This window comes from Corylus avellana, chromosome 5 (assembly GCF_965113065.1).
Source record: "Corylus avellana chromosome 5, dhCorAvel1.hap1.2, whole genome shotgun sequence".
Taxonomy (NCBI): domain Eukaryota; kingdom Viridiplantae; phylum Streptophyta; class Magnoliopsida; order Fagales; family Betulaceae; genus Corylus; species Corylus avellana.
In genome coordinates, this window is record NC_142494.1 from 23,135,666 (window position 1) to 23,159,003 (window position 23,338).

At 35.9% G+C, this 23,338-nt stretch overlaps 5 protein-coding genes across 6 annotated transcripts; 2 read left to right on the forward strand and 3 right to left on the reverse strand.

Moving 5' to 3' along the window:
• Positions 1 to 2,999: 2,999 nt before the first annotated feature.
• On the reverse strand, positions 3,000 to 5,183 carry LOC132182422 (UDP-glycosyltransferase 87A1-like). Its single transcript, XM_088516470.1, has 2 exons — positions 4,548 to 5,183; positions 3,000 to 4,448 (listed from the first exon to the last, which is right to left on the reverse strand). The coding sequence occupies exons 1-2, from the start codon at positions 5,038 to 5,040 to the stop codon at positions 3,562 to 3,564; spliced, it is 1,380 nt and encodes a 459-aa protein (XP_088372596.1). The 5' UTR covers positions 5,041 to 5,183; the 3' UTR covers positions 3,000 to 3,561.
• Positions 5,184 to 7,499: 2,316 nt separating this feature from the next.
• Positions 7,500 to 9,620, forward strand: LOC132182378 (Galactosyltransferase family protein). The gene is made up of 8 exons (XM_059595608.2): positions 7,500 to 7,793; positions 7,875 to 7,939; positions 8,034 to 8,236; positions 8,316 to 8,573; positions 8,679 to 8,766; positions 8,885 to 9,010; positions 9,102 to 9,211; positions 9,351 to 9,620. The coding sequence occupies exons 1-8, from the start codon at positions 7,602 to 7,604 to the stop codon at positions 9,497 to 9,499; spliced, it is 1,191 nt and encodes a 396-aa protein (XP_059451591.2). The 5' UTR covers positions 7,500 to 7,601; the 3' UTR covers positions 9,500 to 9,620.
• Positions 9,621 to 10,988: 1,368 nt separating this feature from the next.
• LOC132180903 (RING/FYVE/PHD zinc finger superfamily protein) lies at positions 10,989 to 13,740 on the forward strand. The gene is made up of 4 exons (XM_059593894.2): positions 10,989 to 11,553; positions 11,665 to 11,935; positions 12,026 to 12,658; positions 12,751 to 13,740. Exons 1-4 carry the CDS (start codon positions 11,217 to 11,219, stop codon positions 13,610 to 13,612), a joined length of 2,103 nt encoding a protein of 700 aa, XP_059449877.2. The 5' UTR covers positions 10,989 to 11,216; the 3' UTR covers positions 13,613 to 13,740.
• A 183-nt stretch (positions 13,741 to 13,923) lies between these two features.
• LOC132180904 (vacuolar protein sorting-associated protein 9A) lies at positions 13,924 to 17,704 on the reverse strand. Of its 2 annotated transcripts, none has more exons than XM_059593895.2 (6): positions 17,439 to 17,704; positions 17,161 to 17,308; positions 16,851 to 17,021; positions 15,600 to 15,779; positions 14,528 to 14,819; positions 13,924 to 14,210 (listed from the first exon to the last, which is right to left on the reverse strand). In XM_059593895.2, exons 1-6 carry the CDS (start codon positions 17,540 to 17,542, stop codon positions 13,936 to 13,938), a joined length of 1,170 nt encoding a protein of 389 aa, XP_059449878.2. In that variant the 5' UTR covers positions 17,543 to 17,704; the 3' UTR covers positions 13,924 to 13,935. The 2 variants fall into 2 exon arrangements, with proteins under 2 accessions (XP_059449878.2, XP_059449879.2); XM_059593896.2 differs by having other exon boundaries at positions 13,924 to 14,207; positions 17,439 to 17,703.
• A 1,861-nt stretch (positions 17,705 to 19,565) lies between these two features.
• Positions 19,566 to 21,050, reverse strand: LOC132182650 (B2 protein). Its single transcript, XM_059595955.2, has 5 exons — positions 20,606 to 21,050; positions 20,379 to 20,479; positions 20,195 to 20,278; positions 20,008 to 20,118; positions 19,566 to 19,917 (listed from the first exon to the last, which is right to left on the reverse strand). Exons 1-5 carry the CDS (start codon positions 20,967 to 20,969, stop codon positions 19,876 to 19,878), a joined length of 702 nt encoding a protein of 233 aa, XP_059451938.1. The 5' UTR covers positions 20,970 to 21,050; the 3' UTR covers positions 19,566 to 19,875.
• Positions 21,051 to 23,338: the final 2,288 nt, after the last annotated feature.

Genomic DNA, 23,338 nt, shown 5'->3' on the forward strand with positions numbered 1-23,338 from the left:
TTTGTGCGGATCTAAAACTACCGAAATAGATTAATATATAAATATATATTATATATATAGGTTTTTTGTTTTTAATGTGTATGCGGGTCCGCGCTTGTGCTTGTGCTTATCTAAAATAAAAGTAGGTAAATTTTAAATTTTATTTAACAACGTCACAAACACATGATAATATAAATTAATAAATTAAGTACAATTAATAAATATAAGAAAAAAAAGGCGTCTGTCAGGCTTTTAGGCTTATCTTTAGGAATCTCTTGAAATCAAATAAACACAAACATGGGTGAGGTAAATGCTACAAACATTAAAAACAAAAAAGTGTGTTATCCAAAATGAATAATGAGGAATGCTACATTCTACAAAACATCTCTCCCACCATCTCTTGACTTTACCATTTTGAGTTTTTCAAAAAAATAAAATAAAAAAATTAAAGAGAGTGGAGATGGTTTGTAGAATGAAAAAAAGAATATCCCAATGAATGATAGAAGAGAAAAGTGTGTTATCCAAAATAATGACAGAAGAGAATGATAGAAGAGAATAATTTTTATTTAAGAAAAAAAAAGGAAAACAAGGAAAACAGAAAGGGGTGGCTTTGGACACCCCAAAAGTGGTGGGAGTAGCTCGGCGCCATCCCCAACCACCTGATAGGATGGGGATGGCCTTCGCCTCCTAGATTTGGTTGGGGGAGCCGATGGGGATGGACGTGCGCCACCCCAACCACCTTTGAGAGGGTGTTTGTTAAACACCTTCCCACTCCCAAATACTATTCATTTTTTTAAAAAAAATCAACATAAAAACATTTTTATTTTTTATATCACATCATTTACTTTACTTTTTACTACTATTTAAATAAAAAAAATTACTACAAAATAAAATTTTTCTATTTTTCAATACCACTTTTTTACTTTTCTATACTAATTATTACATTCATTTTTTTTCCTCACCAAACATATACAGTATTTGGTGAGGATGTTATGTTGTTTAACAAACAACCTCTAGTGTGGCTAACCATAATTCAACAAAATGGTAGTTTAATCTATCTAAATGTCACATATGTGAGTTCATGGAGTTAAATAATAATGACTTTTAATTTAGAAGGCTAAAATATATTTATCCCTATATAATTTTATACTTATATCTTAACATAATTCAAATCCAACGGTAATCACCTAACTAGTAAAACCCATATAATTCAAGCAGTTGTTCACGAGTCCATAAACTAGGCGCATAGAAAGCGAAAATTGAGGCCCATGTATTGTATTTGTACCTGAGTAATGCTATAAGTCTTCATATCCTAAATGTGATGTCACTTTTAAAATTACAATAGAATTTGAGATGTGATTTATTGACTTTTAATCTATTAGTGATTTTAAAAGGTACATTACATTTGGGATGATTCTAGGAAGACTATAAGAAGACTATAACATTACTCATTTGTACTCATCAAAACTCATAAGTTTTGAAATATGTAAGGTATACAGTATTTGTATTGCGTGCTAACTTTGTGCTGTTAAATTCGTGTAAGCTTTCGAAGGCTCTAGTTTATGGACTCCATAATTTATTTATCCAAACGTTTCATACAAGTTTTATTACGGGTGTAAAAAATTACTGGAGAACCGAAACCAGAACCGGAAAACAGGGAAACCGGGAAGCCGGTTTTGGTTCCGATTGCAAAAAACTAAAAATCGGAGACCCCGATTCCAGTCTCGGTTTTTGGCACCCAGTTATAACCAAGAAACCAGAACCGGGTGTGTATATATATTAAACCGCTTTAAAAAAAATAAAACAATTTTCTTAAAAAATCGGTTATCGGATTGGGTACAAACCGGAACCGGTCAGTAACCGGGGTACCCCGGTTTTGGCCAAAAACCAAGAACTGGAAAGAGGTTGACACCCCTAAGTTTTATGGGAAAGGTAAAAGGAAAAAGCATTCTTAGGAGTACTCACATTGGTTTATGCCTATTTTTATGCAAAATGATTAATTAAAACTTCATTTATCTAGTTTAGTTAATGAGTTTTAAAATATACCATATTTTTTATTATCTTTGTTTTTTCTTTTTCTTTTTTATTTTTTATTTTTTATTTTTTATTTTTTATTTTTTATTTTTTTTATCTATATCTTTTAAATATATATTTGTTTAATTGTTTTTATAAGGATTGTATTTTCCCTAAAGAGATGTCAAGAGAGAAATAGTAGAAAACAATTTTTGGAAAAGAAAGATGTGGAGAGATAAATAGTATATTAATGAAATAGATATCTGAATAGTGCCAGCTACATCTAGCGGTGCATAGTTCACAAATGCAACAAGAATGTATTTTGTATTTGAGACATAATCCGATGCAAATGGTTTTTTAATATTTTGCTTATCTATTTTAGATAAAAGTAAAAAAAATAGCCAAGCCAATGTGAGTGCTCTGAGCTCTTCAAATGAAAGTTAAATTTAAAGAAAAAATTCACTTTAAAAAAATATTTATATTTGAAAAGCCAGTTTTAAATAAATCAAACATTAAACTCTCTATTTATTTTATTTATTTATGTTAAACTTGTATTTTTATTTTTTAATTCTTTCTTTGTGTAGATGAGAGATAGAAGGAAAATGAATATATAAGCTTAAAAAATTAACTAACTTTCACTTTTTGGCTCTTAATATTTGAAGAGTCATGTTTATCAAAGTTAAATTTAAAATAAAGTAAAGAGCTTGTTGAATAACATTTTTGTAAGTTTCTCAAAATTTTGAAGAAAATCCAAATTTAAAAAATTCAATACGGAATGCTCTTAAGGTTACCGACAAAACGATGATAGTTGGTTTTGGACAAGTCAAAAGACTTAAAAGTCATGAGATCAGCTTTTCCAAGTGAAAACAAGCCAATTCAAAAAAAACAAAAAAACAAAAAAGACTTAATTTTCTGCTTACTTTTTATTAATCATTCAAGCCTATAAATAAATAAGAGAAGTACAAAGACATAGGATAAGAGATGAACTCCTACCTTACTTGAAGAGAAACCCCTAGCTAATACAAATAAACTAACTGCTGCCAGAACAAAGATAAAAGAAATATAAATACTAAATATTGACGAAATAACAATCGAAGATAATTCTCCTTATATGTTTTTTTTTGTTCTATTCAAAAAGGCGGGAAGGGGCGATTAGTATAATTTTTCCTTTTGGACATGACCATTGGATAAGAAATGAATTCCTACCTTACTTGAATGTTCGGTTTGAGCCATAATTACTGCCTAGGAATGCGAGTCCATCACCACAACCATATCAAAGTACAAATTGGTAAAGCCCTTTTTTAGTAGCATTTAGTTCGAGGACTACTATCGCAAGCGGGTTCGAACCCGTAACCACTAGAAAAAAAGGATAAGGGCATTGAAACTTATCTACTGCTGCTTTACCAACTCAACTATCGGGTGGTAATTCTCCTTATTTAATTAAACTATTTATCCTCTCAAATAAGTTGCTACAAAGATAACTTGAAGTGCTCATGGGATAAATGCTTATGAGTCATGCCCACGCGCGTCCTCTATTTTGCTGTAGAATTCTACTTTCCATCAGCGTGCTTAATTGGCATTGTGAAATATGTCCGCAACGAAGGCATTGATGTTATTTTCAGATAAACCCTTTTCAGCAATCGCACGTTGAGTGATCTGTTGAAGTTCACTTGCTCTTCTCCTCATTTCTTTCCCTTTATCACTTTCCAGGTTCATGAAATTCTTCACTAGCCTTGCAATTTCCTCCCTTGTGACCAACTTGTCCACTCCCACCTCTTGCTTCACCCTCCACCCAATCTTCCAATCCTCCACAATCAGCTTACTGTTTAGGGGTTGATCATTACCAATGGGCAAGGTGAGAAAAGGAACACCACAATACACACCTTCTTGGGTGGAATTCCACCCGCAATGCGTCAAAAAACCCCCTATTGAAGAATGAGACAACACCCTCAACTGCTCGCACCAAGCCACTACAAATCCCATATCACCACAAATCTCCTTCACCCGACAACTCTCACCACGAGCCACCCACAAGAATCTGACACCGCTATCTCGCAAACCAGCTGCAAGCTCATCCATTTGAGCACTAGAAATTGAAAGGAAGCTTCCCATTGAAATGTACAGAACAGAATTTCTTGGTTGGCAATCGAGCCATTCAATGTAATTGAGGTCACTTTCGTCGGAAGCAAGTGAGAACTTTTCTCCAAGTTCAAAGTAGGGGATGCTTGGGCCAATAGCATAGACGGGGAATGGGAACTCTGCTTTTAGAACATCAATTGCTTCAGATTCGAGCTCGTAGATGGACGGGAATAAGAAATATTGTGCCTTGGTCACCCATGGAATCAGTTTTTGGACGTTCTGCAACATTTTTTCTTGTTTCCCATCAATCAGAGGAAGATCTACCACACGTGTGGACGAAATTCCAGGAATATAGTCCACACGCTCGTTGCCTTTTGCTGTTGCAAGCACATAGAGGAAGAAAAAAAAATGTAATTCTTTAAGCTGAGTTTTCTGTAATCTTCCAAAACTTTCAAGTTGTATAAATTTAATCCAACCTGAGATGTCAACTGGGAAATGTTTGTTTTGGACCAAAAGATCGAAATGTTGGAAGACCGAGAATACCGACGCCGACGCGGGCCAAAACGATGCCACCGGAATATTCTTGCGGTTCCCGACGCCGACAGTCCAAGACAGAAAAGTATCAGACACTATAACCGCTGGCGGCGGATCAAGCTGGTCCAGGAGCCGCTCAAATGGAGCTTCCATCTTCGTGAAGACGGCTTCTAAGAAGGTGTCCATGTTGGCGGCGCGAACCAGCTCCGATGGGACAACATTAGGTATGGAGGCGAAACGTACGTTTTCCAGCTTAGTGTCGGAGCCGATGAAGCCGAGCCATTCCTCGGTGGGAACGAAGGTGACGAGAATGTCTGTCTTCTTCGATGCTAGTATCTTGCAGAGGTTCAACATGGGGTTGATGTGGCCACGACCCGGGTAGGCAATGACCACCACGTGGCAGGCGGTGGCTGGTGCTGCCTTAACGGAGCTCATGTCCAGATTGCTCGCCACTTCTGTCTGTTTGATTGTGTTGGAGCTGCTGTTTGTTGGTCCAAGGTTCTACGGCAAATATTTTCTGGTTTTGCTGTACCTTTGATAGTTTGATGGATTTGTGCGTGTGTAATTGATTTTTTGGAAATTGTATAGTTTTTCTTCTTGAGTTGTAATTGTATAGATGTATAGCCGGTTGTAGACTTTTGTTTGTAGTTGCCGCTTAGGTTCTTTGTGTATGTCGTTTTGTGAGGTGCTTTTGTGGTTGTGAGCATCTTGGGTTCCAGCAGGGTTGCCCGCTGGCCCAAGTTTAATACTCTTTGTTTGGTTGATATGACGGGAGGTGCTTGTCCCGGTGAAAAAAACAAACAAAAACATCAAATTCAAACAGATTATTAAACGTCGTTTGGCTATATTTTTAGGACAATTTTTATTTTTTTAATTGAACAAAAAAAAAAAAAAAAGGTGTTAACAAATAATTTTAAACATAAAACATTTTCCAACCAAAGAAGCAAAAAACATTCTTGAAATTTTTTTAGCGAACGAACATGTTGTGAGTGTTTTGTTGTCAATGAATTTAAGTAGATTTGAATCGCTGATATTATGTTAAATTAACATTTATTTTCAAAGCTTAAACTGATAAGAATAAGTAAATTTAATTATTTAAAATTATAATTAAAAGGCGATACATATTGTTAACGTTAAATGTTGCTATTTTGAGATGTGTTCAATTGGATTGTATGGAGCGAAGAGATTGGTGAAAGAAAAGTTAAGGTTTGAAATAGTAGTTGCGTGTTCAAAGCTATGTATTTCCATTTGAATGAGATATGTCTCATTCAAACGAGGAAGAACCAGGGAGCCATTGTATAGTTGCATTTGAATTCCATTCCAACCAGCTAGTTCGAGGGAGCCCCATTTGCAACAGCGTTCGCAGACCGTTCAAAAAGGACTACCCAAAATTGAAAAGTAATAGTTTTTCCAAAGTTTAAGATTCTTGTTTATAGTATGCGAGGAGTTAAAAGGTTTCCAAATGGGAGTAAATCTTAACCAGTAAGACCATCAAGGGTGATGGTTAAATGGTTCAAGAAAATCTTTAAGTAGTTAGGTAGAAACTAAGGTGTGGGTTCGAATCTCTGCAATGGAGAATCTCCATACATGATTCGTATACTTTGGTTTTCATTGATGCCTTCGTAGGATAGGACATTAAGCTATAGTTCGGCTGGTCTTGAGGATGCACATGCGATTTCCGTCATCTAGATCTCTTCTGAGTAGTTTCCCATGAGTTGGTGCTACTATGGTCACGTCCAAGTAAAATAGCTACAATTGGTCTCCAAAAAAATAATTTTTTTAGAAATATATATATATTTTTTATAAAATAGACCTTTAAAATTAATTTTTGCCCCCTTCCCAATTTTTATTTTTTTTTTTTAAAAATTTTGCCCTCTCAAATTAAAAATTATAGTTCTGCCCCCTGGCTTAGGCGAAAGTTGTAAATAAATCTTATAGCCAACAATATAAATGCTTTCTTTTATGATGAAAATGTTTTTACCAATATATGCAAGTAAAATATATATATATTGTACATGTACCCATCAAAACTTGAAGTTTTGAAAAATGTATGCGTATTGCCTGCTGTTAAAATTCCGTCCCTCTCTCTCTCTCTCTCTCTCTCTCTCTCACGCGCGCGCAGCGCCCACACAAGAATATAGGACGTTCTTTTTATGTTACTAGAGAGAGTTGGTTGAGGCATGAAAACCACATGATTGAACTGCCAACCCCAGGAATCAAAGCCCCTCCTGGCCAGCTCCGATCATATAGGGCCACGAAATTACTCCTCATTATCAAAATTAACTCACAGATTCTTCTGCAATATCAATTTGCCCTCATCCTGCAATCAATCAATCAAGCCTTCTTAAGGTATATATATATATATATATGTATATTACAATTTCTGTTCATGATAATATGGTATTAGCTGATATTTTCATTCTTGACATTAATATATAATTGATGTGAAAAAATGGGAACAACTTCATTTTCATTTTCAGTTTCCTCTGAGTGTGTTTTTGAAGCAATAATATGCAAAAGGGTTAGTGACCAAGATTGGTTTTTGTATTCGTTTAAGGTTAGGTATGGTTGCCAAGATTGTGACGCACATATATATGTCAGACAAAATGGGTGGCTTGCAAAATCATTTTCATTGTACTGCTACATGACTTGCTCTAGACCAAACTTATAATTTTGATGGCTATGGGCCCTTGGAAGTTAAACATCAAACACTTGTTGCCCATTATTCCCATCAAACTCAGACAGAGAAGATTGTAAGATTTTACAAATATGGAATTTCTTGTCCTCTAATTTATCTTCTTTTCTTTTCTTTTTTTGTGATCACAATATATTTATTAAAAAAACATATTTAGATCAGCAAATTAATTAATATATTCTGAAGGATTGATCAAATCACTTATTACAGGTTGCAGCCATCAGCAAGGAAGGTGGTTGCGGGATTGTGGTGGTTGATACTGTGTGCGTGGCCGTGGAAGATTGACAAGGAATCGACCAAAATGAGGGGGAAAACGGTGTCGGGAAAGGCCATTCTTTTGCTCTGTCTTGCCAGCTTTCTTGCAGGTTCCCTCTTTACCAGTCGTCAGACATGGAATCACCCTTCTCAGACCAAACAACCTCAGAATATTCCCATCATGCCAAACCACGTTAACAGGCTGGAATCAGTCACACGAGATTGTGATCACAAGCGGGTGAGAGTAGAGTGCTCACGTTTGTTTTCTTCACGTTAATTCTCAGATTAATTCCTAACGTTTCTTTTTAACGTAAATCAGAAATTGGTTGAAGGAACATCTGGTGACATCATGGGAGAAGTCACAAAAACCCATCAAGCGATCCAGCAAGTCAAATTATTATTATTATTATTATTATTTTTTTTTTGAAATTTTGATATGATATAATTAATTTATATGTACATATATAATGCGATGTAGGTCACTGGATAAAACAATTTCGACATTGGAAATGGAATTAGCAGTAGCTCGTACGAGGCAGAGCAGCGGTGGAGTACAACTTCCATTAATGGAAAGAGCGTCCAATCACACCTTACAGAAGGCTTTCATCGTCATCGGAATTAACACAGCCTTTAGCAGCCGGAAACGGCGAGACTCCGTTCGGGAAACATGGATGCCGAGAGGTCATCGATCTCTTCCCCCATCTCACTCTTTTTTTCAAACTCTTGATTAATTAATGTATCACAAAAATATAAATTACAGGAGCAAAACTGAAGACATTGGAGAAAGAGAAAGGGATTGTCATCCGGTTTGTGATTGGACACAGCACCACGCCGGGAGGGGCTCTTGATAGAGCAATCGACGCAGAAGAGGCTGAGCACAAGGATTTCCTTCGGCTCAAACATGTCGAGGGTTACCATGAGCTCTCCGCCAAGACCCGGCTGTATTTTTCCACCGCCGTCTCCATCTGGGACGCCGATTTCTATGTGAAGGTGGACGACGACGTCCATGTAAATTTGGGTTAGCTTCTTAATTATCCATAATTTTTTTTTTGTATATATATTGAATTAATTATACCAAGAATATGCATGTTAATCTGTTGGTAACACAAATGTGCTTTGGTAGGTGTGATGGCGAGCACATTTGCACGGCACCGATCAAAACCCAGAGTTTATATTGGGTGTATGAAGTCTGGCCCAGTTCTATCTCAAAAGTAAAGTCAAAAATCATCATCACATATATATATATATATATATATATATAGATAATGAATTTCTTTTTTAATTTTAATTTTATTCTGGGTTAAATATTTAGAGATTATTGTGTGGCAGGGGGTTGAAATATCACGAGCCAGAGTACTGGAAATTTGGGGAAGAAGGGAACAAGTACTTCAGGCATGCCACCGGCCAAATCTATGCCATCTCCAAAGACCTTGCCGCCTACATCTCTACCAACTTGTGAGTCCAAAACTCACCGTTTCTCTCTCTCTCTCTCTCTCTCTCTTTTTTTCTCAATTTTTTTTTTTTGTTGTTGTTGGGTTTTTGGCAGGCCCATATTGCATAGATATGCGAACGAGGATGTGTCATTGGGCTCGTGGCTCATCGGATTGGAGGTTGAACACGTGGACGACCGTTCTATGTGCTGTGGGACCGCTCCAGGTATGGAATTTCTTATTTGCCTGAAAATGGCCCAAGCTTTCCTATTTTACAGCCCAAGAACACTCATGATATAATTAATGGGTGATTCATTGGATTAAGAAATTTTAATTGACGATTCTCTTGTGCTGTTACGCGATAGATTGCGAATGGAAGGCACATGCAGGGAATTTATGCGTGGCATCATTCGATTGGTCATGCAGCGGAATATGCAAATCTGTTGAGAGGATGAAAGACGTGCATAAGTCATGTGGAGAAGGAGATGGAGCCGTTTGGGACGTTAATCTTTGACCTAAATTAATCATGGATAATTCATAATTTATATTTGATAAAGAAAATAGAGAGAGAGAGAGAGGAATACTAAATACTATAGTCCTGATTTGTTGTCATATCTCACTACTATCTAGTGCAAGTTTCCAGTACCTTTTTATTTTATTTTATTTATCATTGTACCTTTGTCACCCAGCTCTCGACTGATCTCCATAGATGGATTATGTGAAATATAAAATGGGAACAAATGACATTTTTAAAAACTTCCCCGAATTATCTTCTAATTACATAGAAAACCATGAGATATTTTTTGGTTATATTATATATATATTATATGGAATTCAACTACTAGTCAACGTTCAAAAAGCTGAACAAGAAAATGATTCTACGGGCCCCAATCGGTTTGTCTATAATATATGCGTGAGCCCGGCCCAACAGATTTTGACGAAGACTCAAAAAGGAAAAGGGCGGCTTATGCTGTCTAAATTATAAATTTTTAAATTTTGGTCGAGAGATTCCCGCCGTCTCCCGCCTAAGATTTTCACTCCAATCATGTAACTTTACCTTTCTGGACTGCCTTTCCTCGTCAATTATAGTGGATATAATCATCTGGATGGTGAATTTTTTTAATATTTTTTAAGTGCTGACCTTTGCAAAAAATAATATTATTATTACTGTATTTTGATTTGATTTTTTGTTTAAATGTCATTAAAGTCGAGAAGTGTTTATGGGAAGTCTATACTTGGAAAATAAATTATTTATAACTTTTTATAATAAACTTTTTACATAAGGATAAAAATTTCCTCCAAACAAACTAATTTGGAGGAAATATTTTTTAACCCATTTAAAATAGTACAAAGTATTTATAAACATTTAAACTAAACATTTAATAGCAGTTTGTTAAGTTATTTTCACATTTTAAATGTTTATAGATCATTGGCATTATTTTAAATGGATTGAAAAATATTTTTTATCTAGAGAAAATTTCTGTCATTTATAAAATGTTATGTTTAAAAAAACAAAAGTGGTAACCTCGCTGCCACCTTTAACTTGCCATTAGGTGTGCAACTATTTCTATTTTTCATTGGCGTGGTTGTGCGACTACCACTCTTATTTATTTTATTTTATTTTTACTAAATAATAAGTCAAATCCTACTTTCTTAGATTTCTATTATTCTCAAATATATTATTTCTTTTATCTTTTGTTAAATTTCTAACAGTAATACCATGTCATATTTAATCCGAACACCACATTTGTCAATTTTATTATGAAGTAGTTTAATAAAAATTCATACCTCAACCCTAATTGAAAAATGACATGGCCAAAGTTGGATAAAAGTGGAATCTTTTGTTGAAAGGAAAAAATAAAAATAAAAAAATAATACCGAAAGCTGGATAAAGTGGAATCTGAATTTAGAAGGAGAAAGGAAGAGATTAAAAAAAAGAAAAAAAAAGAAAAAGAAAAGGTAAATGATACAGGCCAGGCCAGGCCAGGCCACCTTTAGGTACGCATAATACGACAACGAAAGGAAAAGACACACTTGGGCACGACTAGCAATAGTAGCCTAAGAGCCAAATAAAAATATGTACAGAGACTGAACCGCCATAACGTCCCGATATATAAAAGAGCACCCACTCTTATTCGGACAGCTTTCAGCTTTTAAACACTCCTACCCTTCCGCTCCTCCAACGTTTAGGAACCCTAGACGGCTAGACAGCCCCCAATTAGCCAGAGGCAATGGTTGTCAACGACAGGCCCTTGAAGAGGATGAAGAGGAGGGTCTTCGCCGATCTCAACGACTTCTTTGCTTTCCCTCCGCCGGAAGAGGAGGCGGAGAGCGGCGTCGGAGTCCACCGGAAGGCCTTCAGGGACAGCGTGAGGGTGTTTCTGGAGAGGCACGCGCGTCTCACGCCCACGCCCACGCCCTCTGTGCTACCCGCCTTGCTGACCTGGCAGCTACTGTTCCGAGTCGCGGACGGCCCGGATCCGGTGGTCGTGACCCTCCACGTGGTGGAGGAGGACGTTACCGGATCTACTCGTAGATCCGTCTACTGTGACCAGTGCCGAGTCGTGGGTGAGTCTTTTTTCTTAACCGTTAAGTTACTCATATTTAATATTTATTTTTTTAATAAAAATCAGATTTTGTTATTTATTATTTATTATTTTACATTGTGTTGGTTGATAGGGTGGAGTGGGCATCCGGTGTGTAGAAAGCGATACCATTTCATAATACGAAGGGAAGAGAGTGGTATTCCGATGGATGATGAAGATTTGGATATGGAAGACTGGGTCCATCTTCAGCTGGAAGACCACACGCATCTTCTGCACGCTGTGGTTCACTCCAATGGCTACGCCCATCTTCTTACTCTCAATGGCAGAGAAGGTGGCTCCACGCTCCTGTGCGGACGTCAAATCATGGACTTCTGGGATAGGCTCTGCGCATCGCTTGCCGTCAGGTTTAATAAATTGCCCTGTCTATGGTAAAAACTGCTGCTTCCCTGGTTGGCATTCATTAGTTAATTCATTGAATTTCGTTTGTTGGTCAGGAAGGTTAGCGTGATGGATGTGTCAAAAAAACATGGGATGGAGTACCGGCTGCTTCGTGCAGTCACCAAAGGTCAGTCATGGTATGGTGAATGGGGTTACCTTTTTGGTGCGGGAAGTTATGCTCTCACGCGGGAGGCTTACCAGGAAGCAGTGGATAGGCTATCAACCATACCCTTGTCCTCGTTTTTGTTCCGTGGGAGAGGACCTCGAACCCATTTGCAGGACGTTATTGCTTTTTACCAGTCTCTATCGGAAACCCAACTCCAAACAATCAGGGATCTTTTCTCCTTTTTGTTGCGTTTGATGCATAGAGCTCGGAATCCACTGGATAAGATGCCTGGTTGTGCATCTATGGAGGTTGAGTTCAGCACTTCAAAGGAGTTGTGTGCATGGACGAGGAATGATGTTGAGTGTGTGCAACAAGCGATGATGAAGGTGCTACTTGCAGCAGCAGCAGCAGCAGCTGGCGAGCCCTGCTGGGTGACGAAGCGTGCTATCAAGGGCGCAATGTGCAGGTCGGCATCTCCGGAGCTTCTTGATTACTGCCTCGAGCACTTGAGAGGGGAGCTGGCAGCTGATGGCATGGTGGTTTGTTCCCGGTACAATCCCATTTCCAGTGCAGTGGAATTCAGGTAAAATGGGACAAAAATTCATTGGTTTGAGCTGCTTTTGTCAATTTTGTTTGCACGCACTAAGTTTGTTTTGACTTGAATTTGATAAATAGGCTTGAGCCTCTGAGTACCGTGCACAGTGGATTTGATTTGAGTTCAAACCACCCATCAGTAGAGCAGATTGTTTGTGATCTCAAGTTTCTATATGATTCAATTCTACACCCAGAGACCATGGTGAACTTTAGACCCCAAGCAATGCGGGAATGTCTTATGGATTTAGCAACTAAGCTGCTTGACTGCAAGCAATTTATGAAGGACTATGAGCCGGATAGAATGACAGCAAAGAACCCTTTTGCCATACAGCTCTGGTGTTATGTTGAGCTCTTAGATAGGCCGAAAGATGACTTAGCTCTACCTCCAGAGCTAGTTGTCTTGCCCTTGAATGCCACCGTTGCTGACCTTAAAAGTGAAGCTACTAAAGCTTTTCAAGAGGTGTATGCAATGTTTAAAATGTTTCAGGCTGAGGAACTGCCGGAGTTTGGCCCTGTAGAGGATTCAATTACCGTCAAGTTTTTGGTTGGAATGGTTGCGCCAATCCGAGTCCGAGGAAGATGCCCTGCAAAACATGGTTTAAGCCGATTCCGGATGGAGAGGGGAATGGAGAACTGGACGGTTGATTGCACCTGTGGGGCTAAGGACGATGATGGTGAGAGAATGTTGGCTTGTGATACATGTGGTGTTTGGCAGCACACAAGGTGTGCTGGGATTGACAATTCCCGTGCAATCCCGGCAAAGTTTGTTTGCATGAGGTGCTTCAAATCATACTGCAAGGAATCTAGAAGGATTGATGTTTCTATTAGTGAGACTAATAGGGGACTTTCACCCAGCACATTTTGCAGGGATGAAGCAGTAGCACTAGCAACTGATGGTCCTGGAGTTGCCTCTAACATGCCTTTAACTTATGGTGTAGGTTGAGTGTATGCTCTGTGTATAATTCCTTATACATGTACAGTTTCTTTTTTGTTTAGGATTGGTGACAAGGCCTTATGTATTTTTGGGAGGCTGTCATTTGTGACCACCTCCCCTGTTTTTTCAGTGTATGGCTTTTTATCAGTTTGTCCCGTAAGCAAGAGCTCAAAGAAGATGAGAATTTTGTATGCGATCTCGTTTATGAATGTGAGTTGTTAACATTGTAAATAAAGCTTTCACGTGACAACATTCTATTACAATTTTAATACAAGTAGCAAAGAAGTTATGGCAAATAAGTCAAAAAATGCATTAGAGATACAGCTACCTTGTTAGTCTTCTCTTTGAATATCAATTTTTGTATTTATTCCTTCTGGCTGTTTAGGCAAAAAACTCGTTCCTTCAGAATGAGGAACAGGTTGTTCTGTCTTGGACACAGAGATGTGGTTCTGTCTAACAGCCGTGCACAGATTCCTATACTTTGTGACTACATCCTTGTACAGACCCAGCAATCTCTCCACATCTCCGACTGTCAATTCACCGGCCTGTGTGTCCATGTAAGGATAATTTGATCCACCTATTGCAATCGAAGGCATTTGCATATCTGCTACATAAAATGCGTTGTAATCAATACTTGCAATTTTTTTCTTTTCGGCTCAGAAATAAAGACATTATAACGTTTCTAAGGATACTATATGAAAGATTTGATTGCTTATCAAAAAAAAAAAAAAAAAAAGAATACCACATGAGAGATTGATATATGGGCAGTAGGTAGCAACTGCAGCAGGTAAATGACAATGCAACAAATAGCTCATGCAACATAATAGCACTTATCCTCTAAAAACTAATACTAACAAATAAAAGACAATCTTTTAAAACTTCATTAGAATTGGGGGAAAAAAACACTAGCAGTTTCAGGCTTACCACTTATATCTTTATTTTTATCGTGCATTGCTGTTGGAGGAATAGGAATTGTTTGACCTTGCAATGTGGGTGAGGCTTCTATTTGTGTTGCTTTATTGGTTAATCTTGCTGCTTGCATGCTCTCCTCAAATTTCATTTCATCCATCGAAAGAGATTTAGCACTTAAATCAACAACAAATGTCTTGGCTGACACAAGATTGGTAAAATAATAAGCTGCTTCTGAGACAAGTTTGGCCTGCCTCCGGTACAATTGGATGAATTTGAGGTTAGAGTGCAACTGTGGAGGATTGGCCTGTTCATAACAAGTTAAAAAAATTCAGTAATACTATTTTAAGAAAGTCCTTGTAACAAATAAAGCAAAATCAACGACATTCTTACCATCAAAAGGACAAAATGGATCATTTCCATGACAAACATAGCTTATGTCATCAATAATGAATTTTTACAACTTAACCGATGACATCAATCAGAAAATGTACTTTCACAGATTTGTCATGGTTTCATGGATGCAGGGCAGATTTAGTAATTACACAAGGGAGAATGACTTGCAATTTTTCAAATACATACCAAACATTTAAATCAAAGGCTAGACCTTGAGCAAGAAACTCTGAATACAATTGAACGTGTGCCCTAACTCAATCATTACAATTTACTCCACTACCACAAGCAATTTTAGCAACTATACTTTAAAGACAAGGAATTTGCAGTTTCCATCTGCAATTTAAGCACTTAATCCAGTGAATAATTCAAGATGTTCGACTTCCATTAGAGATAAGTTTTCATTCATAACAATGAACTTATTCATTTGTTTCTTTGTTTACTTTTGCTGTACAAGGATAAAGGAAATGAACCAGAAATGTCACCAAAGTTAACGGTAGCAATGTTGATAACTGTACAAAAATAATCAACATGGATGTTGATTGAAAAATGACAGCAACCTTCAGCTTGCTTATTCATTTGAAAATGAACAACATCCAAAGATCACAGTTCATAGAGATATGATCAAACGATGCTAATAATTAAGAAACATAATGACGATCAGCAGAATGGCTTATTACCAAGGAGAGCTTGCCTTGATCGTAACATATATAAGGACAGGAAGAAAGTCATCAAGCCCTGCTAGTACATGATTTTCTGACATCGATGCATTGAGCAACAAATTGTTGATGACCCTACAACAACTCATGATACACAAAAGCTTCTCACGAGGAGCTTTGAAAGAGTTGATTTTCTGCAATTCTTTCTCTGCAAGCTGAGTCAGAAAAATAAAGGGCAAAATTAAGACAATCCTTGGGGGAACAGGTAACATTGTTATAACCGATTGCTAATAGAAAAAGACTGGTGATGACTTTACATCAGTTATAAAAGAAAAAATAATACAGGAAGAAGTTGCTCTAGGCACCAGGGGAGAGGGGGCATGGAGGAACATGACAAAATTATGACCAAAGGTGAAGGTCCAAAGATCATTCGATGATCTGGTTTTCACCACAAGTAGGTCTGACCAAAGAAATTTATTTTAGATAATTCTTTGACTCTACCATAAACTAAAATTATGAGGTACAGATTAAATATCATCTGTCTGTCAAAAAATGCAATAAGTAATACAAAAGATAAAGATACACCTACATAACGTTAAAATATGTTTTTGAACAATCAAAGCCTCTATTTTACAGCAGATATTATAACTAATTTTTGGTTTGCCTCTACTAGTGATTATTCCAGTATTTTCTTAAATGGAAGCAAGTAGTACTGGGATATTGGCTAGAAATAATAACCTTAAATGATGCTTATAATGATGACACAGTACAATATCAGCAATGACTTAAGGTTTATTCATGAAAAAAATAAAGAATGGTCCTACCTAATCAAATATTAGGCTGTATGCCATTCAGTTCTAATTATTTACTATTTTGCTTAGCAAAAGTATAATTGTACTAATTTCTCCAGACACATTACTAATTCCCCTGCATAGACTTGGGGTCAGTTTTGAAGAATTTTAGGCTTTAGACAAATGTTGGTCTGAAAGCCTTTTGGGATTCTAAACTCTCTTTTGCTACTTGTCTTCAGTAAATCAATCTCACTAGAACAAAATTTGATCTCTGTTACCTAATTTTTATATGTTCATTCCTTTGGTTCATCAAATAATATCATGAAATGCTCAATAATCCTGCAATGCTAGCATCCCCATGGAATTAACAAGGCTAATATTTACCATGCCTAAAAATATGTAAACCAAGCATACCATCACCACATATTGAAAATAGCTCGATATGCAGTCATAAATAACATAGACCAAAACCTAAATGAATGTCAGCACGCATACCAGCCACGAAGCTTCGTTGCGAAGTACTGCCGGTATATCTAAATGCTCCGGCTTCAAGAAGGTTTGCAACAAGCCAATCTTCTCCGAGATTTCACGATCAATCTTGGAATCCTCTGGAACAGAAGCAAATGTCCGCGAGAACAACTTTGTCATCACATATTTCTCCAGACCCTGATTGTACAAAAAACAACATATCTAGCTCAGTATGCCACCTCAAAATTTACAAACTAGGCACTACAACTCAGTGTGTTTCCAACAAGAGAACAAGCACGCGTGAGCTAAGAATGATATAAATTAATATTATTAGTACCTCCAATGCAGAGTCAATTTCTTCATCGGTAGCACCTGCCCACAAAGAATGTTCCCTAATAGCAGCCTCCATTGTCAAGAAGAACTCTTGCACCCTTTTGCCATCATTCTCAGGGTTGGCCGTGTAAAACGAAAACGATACTATGAAGCTGAGAAAAAATTACATATATTTGTTCATATATTCAAAGCTTTAAGTATTGCAATCAATTAATTGGCAACGGTTTCATGAGCAGACATAAAATAGAGAAGTAAAATAAGGTTTAAGGGGTTCAACTTTACCTTTTGATGGATCGGACGAGATCGAGGGAGGCGGGGTTACGCATTCGATCCAGAAAATCGTAGAATGTTACCGACGGCGATGCTGCATCGGCCGGAGCCTCCATTGATGAGGATTTTTGAAGCTTTTACTTCCAGAGAAGCATGAATATCAGAATATGATCCCCTTCCTATTCGCTCATCCTCTCCGACTGAAGACTGAAAATTCAAAGACACGGAGTTTACCCCCACGGGCCACAGGGCCACAACAACTCAACTCTGCAATTAGAGGAAGCATAGTAAACCAAGAATGTTAGGTTTAGCACGTGACCTTTGAGGCTCGATTCTCCCCACCTGGCAACACTAAATAGCCCAAACCGTAGCAAGTGTTGGGTTTGGTTGGGCCCAGTCCACTTGTCAGTATTAATTGCTGAATTAATATTATTTAGTAGACTATTATAGTATTGTCATATAATTTGTGATCCGAATCCTTTCCAGTTCATTATAGACTAAAGGATATTAGTTCATGGCTGTGATTTCTTTAAAGAAATCCTAGTGCCACAAATGTACTACGTGTCCTCTTAATAAAAAAATAAATATATTAATTAATATTTAAAAAATAAATAAAAATTAAAATAATATACAAAGATGGGGGTAGCCTGCAGACTACCCCACAGGGCCAATAATTTTTTTTTTTAATTTTTTTCTTTAAGTTTAGTTTAGTTTGGGCATAGGATGGCCGAACTACCCCCAATAGCCATACCAGTTAATCTGTGGTGGCCGAAGCCATCCCCAAGCCAATGGTGGTGGTCCAGCCACCCTTTATGGGGGCCACCCCTTAGTTTTTTTTTTAAATATTTTTTAATTTTAATTTTTAATTATTTTTAAAGTATAAATAATATTTTATTATTATTTATATTAATGGGACAGATGTCCCATTTATGGCCCTATGATCTCTCTAGAAAGATTTTGATCATTAACGAGATATTATCTAGTCCAAAATGTACTGGAGATGATCATATTCCTATAATTTGATAATGTGGCAATGAATATCAATCATTGAATCGGTATTTTAAATTTTTTTTTTTAAAAAAAAAAACTAAAGATATTTTTACTGCTATGACATTTCAATTATAAAACATTCATATAGTAGTCTACTAAATAATATTACTCTTAAGCCCGTGTAAACTAAGTGCACATTCATTAATTAGCCATACTAGTTTTAATTTTAACAAACATTCTATGTTAATAAGGCTGAATTTAGAGCTTTTGCTACGTTTTTTTTTTTTTTTTTTTTTTTAAATAATAATAATAATCATTTAATTAATATTATGAATTTGATGAGTTCTAACGTCATAAAGCAACTCTAAAGCATATTGTTAAGAAAAATCATTATTCCTCCAATCTTTGTATAATGAATGGATAAATTCACCATTGAATTTATGTGACATCAACATGTCTACAAATTTAATGGTAGATCCATTGAATTTACAAACAAGAGATAATTAAAAAATAATAATAATAATTGGTGTCAATAATTTGCCCATATTTTCTACATATTCTCATATAAATTTAATAGATCAATCATTAGATTTGTAGAGTCCACTATTGACTTACGTGGAGTCCACATAAATCCACAAATCTAATGGTTGATTTGTAAGATGATATGGGCAAAATATTGACATTAATTATTTCTCTTTAAAAAAAAAAATGATATTTAACAAGTCTCTATCGTTAATGCTAACTTGCTCTTTAAAAAAAAAAAAAAAAATGCTAACTTGCTAAGTGCAAGATATCCTTTGCATGAGTAATTCTAGTCCTCCTATAATCCTTCTAAATGTGACGTGACTTTTAAAATCACCATTGAATTTAATATGATTATTATTATTAAATTTTGATCTATTAGTAATTTTAAATGTCACATCACACTTCGAAAGATTCTAAGAAAATTCTAGTTCTCCTTATATCATCATTACTCCCTTTGGCCTTTGCAGTAGTGACTTCAATAACAAGTTGAATTTTGGTTATTTCTTGTCATGAATTTATTTTTCTTCTTTCATTTTTTGAAGATCTTAGGATCCTTGTTGAAAAACTGTTTTACTTTTACCCTTCACATTATTATGGGAAAATTTTCTTTACCCAAATCATCTCTTACTCTACATAATCAACAAAAACTTTCTTGTAACTCACGACATTGATTTTGTAGCCGCCCATAATTATAACATATCTAATGCACCAAAAATATATATAAATTTTTCATCGTACACATCGAACTTCATGCTATTCTTAATCTTGACCGTGTAAAATTGTCCACTCTACACGTCAGAATGACGAACACCGTCGATCGAGTTTGCTGCGATCTTCATTATTTTCTGACTTTTGTTCAACAACCAGTCAATGTGGCAGTCCTTCACCCACTACTTGTATTGATCTTCAATTAGCTCGAGTGCTACAGACCCTTCTAGAGCTCCTCCTCTTTAAACAAGTCTAACAATGCAAGTGCCTGCCATGGAATATTCCAATATGAAACTCATAAAAATTGCTGCAACTTTTCAAGTGAAAAACAAAAAGGCATGGAATATTGAAAGCTTGCCTCAGGCACAGAGAGCTGCAATCGGAACTTTGGGCCATCATAATGGTGCAAGATTGGTCTAAATGCATCCTCTTCTAAAGGTTTGCATTTCTTCTTGATTCGGATTCTAACCTGGCATTAACCATGTCATTTCTTTGAAATTAATTCTAAATCACATAAGAGAATTAAGTTTAGAGAAATGTTTTACCTGTGCTGGGAATCTTGATTCTCCTTTGCACTTCTTGTCTTCCCATGCTGTTGGATCTATGTTTGACCCCCCAAAACTCACAGCCTTTTTCATATTTTTTTTAAAAAAAGATTAATCAATTTATGTTTTTAAAGATTTTTTTTCAAGGGCCAAGCAAATGGTTGAGAGCAAGAGATAAACAAACCTGGAAAACTCCATGTAGCTGGTGGGCTGTGTAGTTATAAAGGAAAAGGGGTAGGCCAGGGGTTATTGCCCTAACAGAGTCCTTATATTTCTGGGGCAGCCCTGCAAACAGAATTGGACTAGCAATGAGAAAGCACTCCTTTATCGCACGGGACACTTTCTGCGATTTTGTTTTTTAAAACGCACGAAATCACAAGAATCAAATATAAGAGTAGAGAGAGAGATTACCAAAGAGTTGGCGATGGAGATCCTCCTGCATGGTCTCATTGTTGCAGACAAAAATGAAGCCTCCCAAGACCTCATTCCTAGGCAGCATTTCAGCAGGGGGGAGTGTCTTATACCACTTATCAGGATGCTGGATTTTCATCTCGGATAACTTGAGAGACATGTCGGAAAAATGATACCTTCTGCATTGAGCATCATCATCATCTGCATCTGCATATGCAAACCCCCTTGATGCTGCTGACCTCCATCTCTGGTAATCATCCCTACCGCCCACTGCTTGATGGAGCTGGAATTCAGTACCCAACTGCCATAGAGAGCACCCATTAATTGTGTTGCTCTCAATGCTAGTATTATTGATCATTGACATTGTGTGTGTATGTCTATGAGAGAGAGAGAGAGAGGGAGAGAGAGAGAGAGAGATAGGATTTTGCAGCTAGAGAAATGAATGACCTTTGCCAATTTAATGAATTTATAAAGATCTTGATGAGGTACACTTTTTTAGGGATCTTATCTATTTATTTATTCAATTTTTAGGCAGAATTTGAAAGAAGAGTGCGCCATTGAAATTTCAAGTCTTATAAAGTTATTATGATATATGTATATTTTTGTTGTGATTTGATTTTGAAATCTCCCTCCTACCATCTTAAAAAGGGCTATCAATGTATTCATTAGAACTGTCCAATTGGGGCCCACTTTCTCATACGTTTCCAGAGTTAATTGGACATAGAGAAGGTGAAATGCAGTGTCAAGAAACCAAAAGGTTTTGTTCTCTAATTTTGAATGAGTCGAAATTGGATCAGTAATAAACTTCCCTCCACAATGATGCAAAATAATGCTTATTTTATTAGGTCCATTATCACTTCAAACCGATTGAGATCCCCTCATATTTTCTATTTTCTAAAATATACGATTCTCATATTTTAAAATTTGAGTCATTCATTTCATCTAACGGTTTAAATAAATACAAGAGTTTGTGTATTACAGAGGTAATTAATTTTAGTTTTCAATATGTCAAATCTACTTATTTCGGTAACACAAACTTCTGCATTTATTTAAACTGTTAGATGAAATGGATGGGTAAGATTTTAGAATATGAAAATCTCATATTTTAGAAAATATGTGGGGATCCAAATCCACTTCAAACAAGTGTTGCACTCATTGATTAATAATCAATTGAGCATCATTACTGTAAATTTGGGGTTCCCAATACCTCTTTCTTGGATCAGGATCTACTGAAATTCCCTAGGAATTTCAGTTTCTAGAATTTCGAATTCAGGACGTCTATTTTCCATTAAATGGTTATTGTTCTGCTACGTGTCTCACTACTAATAAAATAATAAATATTAGGGAAAAGTCGACATACCCCCCTCAAACTACCACCCAATTGACAATGTCCCACCCAAACTTTCAATTGCGACAATATACCCCCCAAACTACCAAAACATTGTTAATGTCCCCCTCATTAACAAAACTACCCTTAGTAAATTTTTTATAAAAGAAAATACTAAAATTTCTGGAAAAACCTAAAATAAATAAATTAAAAAATCTTTTTATTAGAAAAAAAAAATTAAAAAATTTCAATATTTTCTTATATAAAAATTGAAAATTTTTCGTTTTTTTTTTTTGTTTTTTTGTTTTTTTTTATAAAAAAATGTTTTCTTTTATAATTTTTAAATAAAAATTTCCGTTTTAAAAAAAATTAAAATATTTTCGTTTAAAAAAATAATAAAATTTTCGTTTTTTAAAACATATTTAAAAAAAATCTAAAAATCTAAAAATTGATTTTTTTTTAAAATAAAAATTTCGGTTTAAAAAAAATTGTTTAAAAATTAAAATAATTTTTTAAAAAAATTAAAATTTTCCTTTTAATTTTAGGGGTATTTTTGTCATATTGATAAATATATAGGGGCATTTTGATCTTTTTGCTAGCTTTGGGGGGAATATTGACAATATTTTGGTAGTTTGAGAGGTACATTGTCGCAATTGAAAGTTTGAGGAGGACATTGTCAATTGGGTGATAGTTTGAGGGGGTATGTGGACTTTACAATTTGATGAAAAATAGACGGCCTAGAATTTCAGTGGATCCAGATCCCACTTTCTTGCCCCCTAGGTCCTAGCAATAATAAATGTCACTGAATACTGATCCATTCTTAGTAAAAATTTAGTGAACCACGAACCCAACGGAATAGGATCCTCTCCATTTCAAATGAACTGGATAATATCCAGTTAGGTATAGTGGAGGGGTATTTTTGTCTTTTTACTTTTTGAGGAGATAAAAATACATATCCACTATAACTAACTGGATATTATCCAATTCATTTGAAATGAAGAGAATCCTAATTCAAACTGAACACGAAATTAGTAGGTTAGAGTTGATAGTTCTGATCGGTTTATTTAAATGAATTAGATTAGAGTTAACCTATATATTCTTATAGTATATAAGAGCTAATAATTTTTAACACGATCTGGGAATCTGACACGAACCCAATACAAAACTAGTGAAATAGGTTAAGGGGTCTGACCCGTTTAATTAAATATGTCGAATTAAAATTGACTTATATATGTAGTGTTATACTCATACTTCGACACAATCCAAACTCAACTCATGAACATGAATTACCACACCCAAGTAAAACTTTGAATGATGAATCAAATTGGCAATACTAGATGAACAATCGAAGAAAATCTGACCATATGCGAGTAAAATAATTTGCAAGTGTTGCTGAGTCACAAAAA

Coding starts and splice junctions, on each gene's coding strand:
- LOC132182422 (XM_088516470.1), bottom strand. CDS start 5,040: ATGAGCTCCGTTAAGGCAGCACCAGCCACCGCCTGCCACGTGGTGGTC. Junction 4,449..4,547: donor TTTCCCAGTTGACATCTCAG/GTTGGATTAAAT, acceptor TGCTTGCAACAG/CAAAAGGCAACGAGCGTGTG.
- LOC132182378 (XM_059595608.2), top strand. CDS start 7,602: ATGAGGGGGAAAACGGTGTCGGGAAAGGCCATTCTTTTGCTCTGTCTT. Junction 7,940..8,033: donor AAAACCCATCAAGCGATCCA/GCAAGTCAAATT, acceptor AATGCGATGTAG/GTCACTGGATAAAACAATTT. Junction 8,574..8,678: donor CGACGTCCATGTAAATTTGG/GTTAGCTTCTTA, acceptor GTGCTTTGGTAG/GTGTGATGGCGAGCACATTT.
- LOC132180903 (XM_059593894.2), top strand. CDS start 11,217: ATGGTTGTCAACGACAGGCCCTTGAAGAGGATGAAGAGGAGGGTCTTC. Junction 11,554..11,664: donor TGACCAGTGCCGAGTCGTGG/GTGAGTCTTTTT, acceptor GTTGGTTGATAG/GGTGGAGTGGGCATCCGGTG. Junction 11,936..12,025: donor TGCGCATCGCTTGCCGTCAG/GTTTAATAAATT, acceptor TTTGTTGGTCAG/GAAGGTTAGCGTGATGGATG.
- LOC132180904 (XM_059593895.2), bottom strand. CDS start 17,542: ATGGAGGCTCCGGCCGATGCAGCATCGCCGTCGGTAACATTCTACGAT. Junction 14,820..15,599: donor TTATATATGTTACGATCAAG/GCAAGCTCTCCT, acceptor TGTTATGAACAG/GCCAATCCTCCACAGTTGCA. Junction 14,211..14,527: donor TAAAAATAAAGATATAAGTG/GTAAGCCTGAAA, acceptor CATTTTATGTAG/CAGATATGCAAATGCCTTCG.
- LOC132182650 (XM_059595955.2), bottom strand. CDS start 20,969: ATGTCAATGATCAATAATACTAGCATTGAGAGCAACACAATTAATGGG. Junction 20,480..20,605: donor TCTCCATCGCCAACTCTTTG/GTAATCTCTCTC, acceptor TTCTGTTTGCAG/GGCTGCCCCAGAAATATAAG. Junction 20,119..20,194: donor AATCAAGATTCCCAGCACAG/GTAAAACATTTC, acceptor GGTTAATGCCAG/GTTAGAATCCGAATCAAGAA.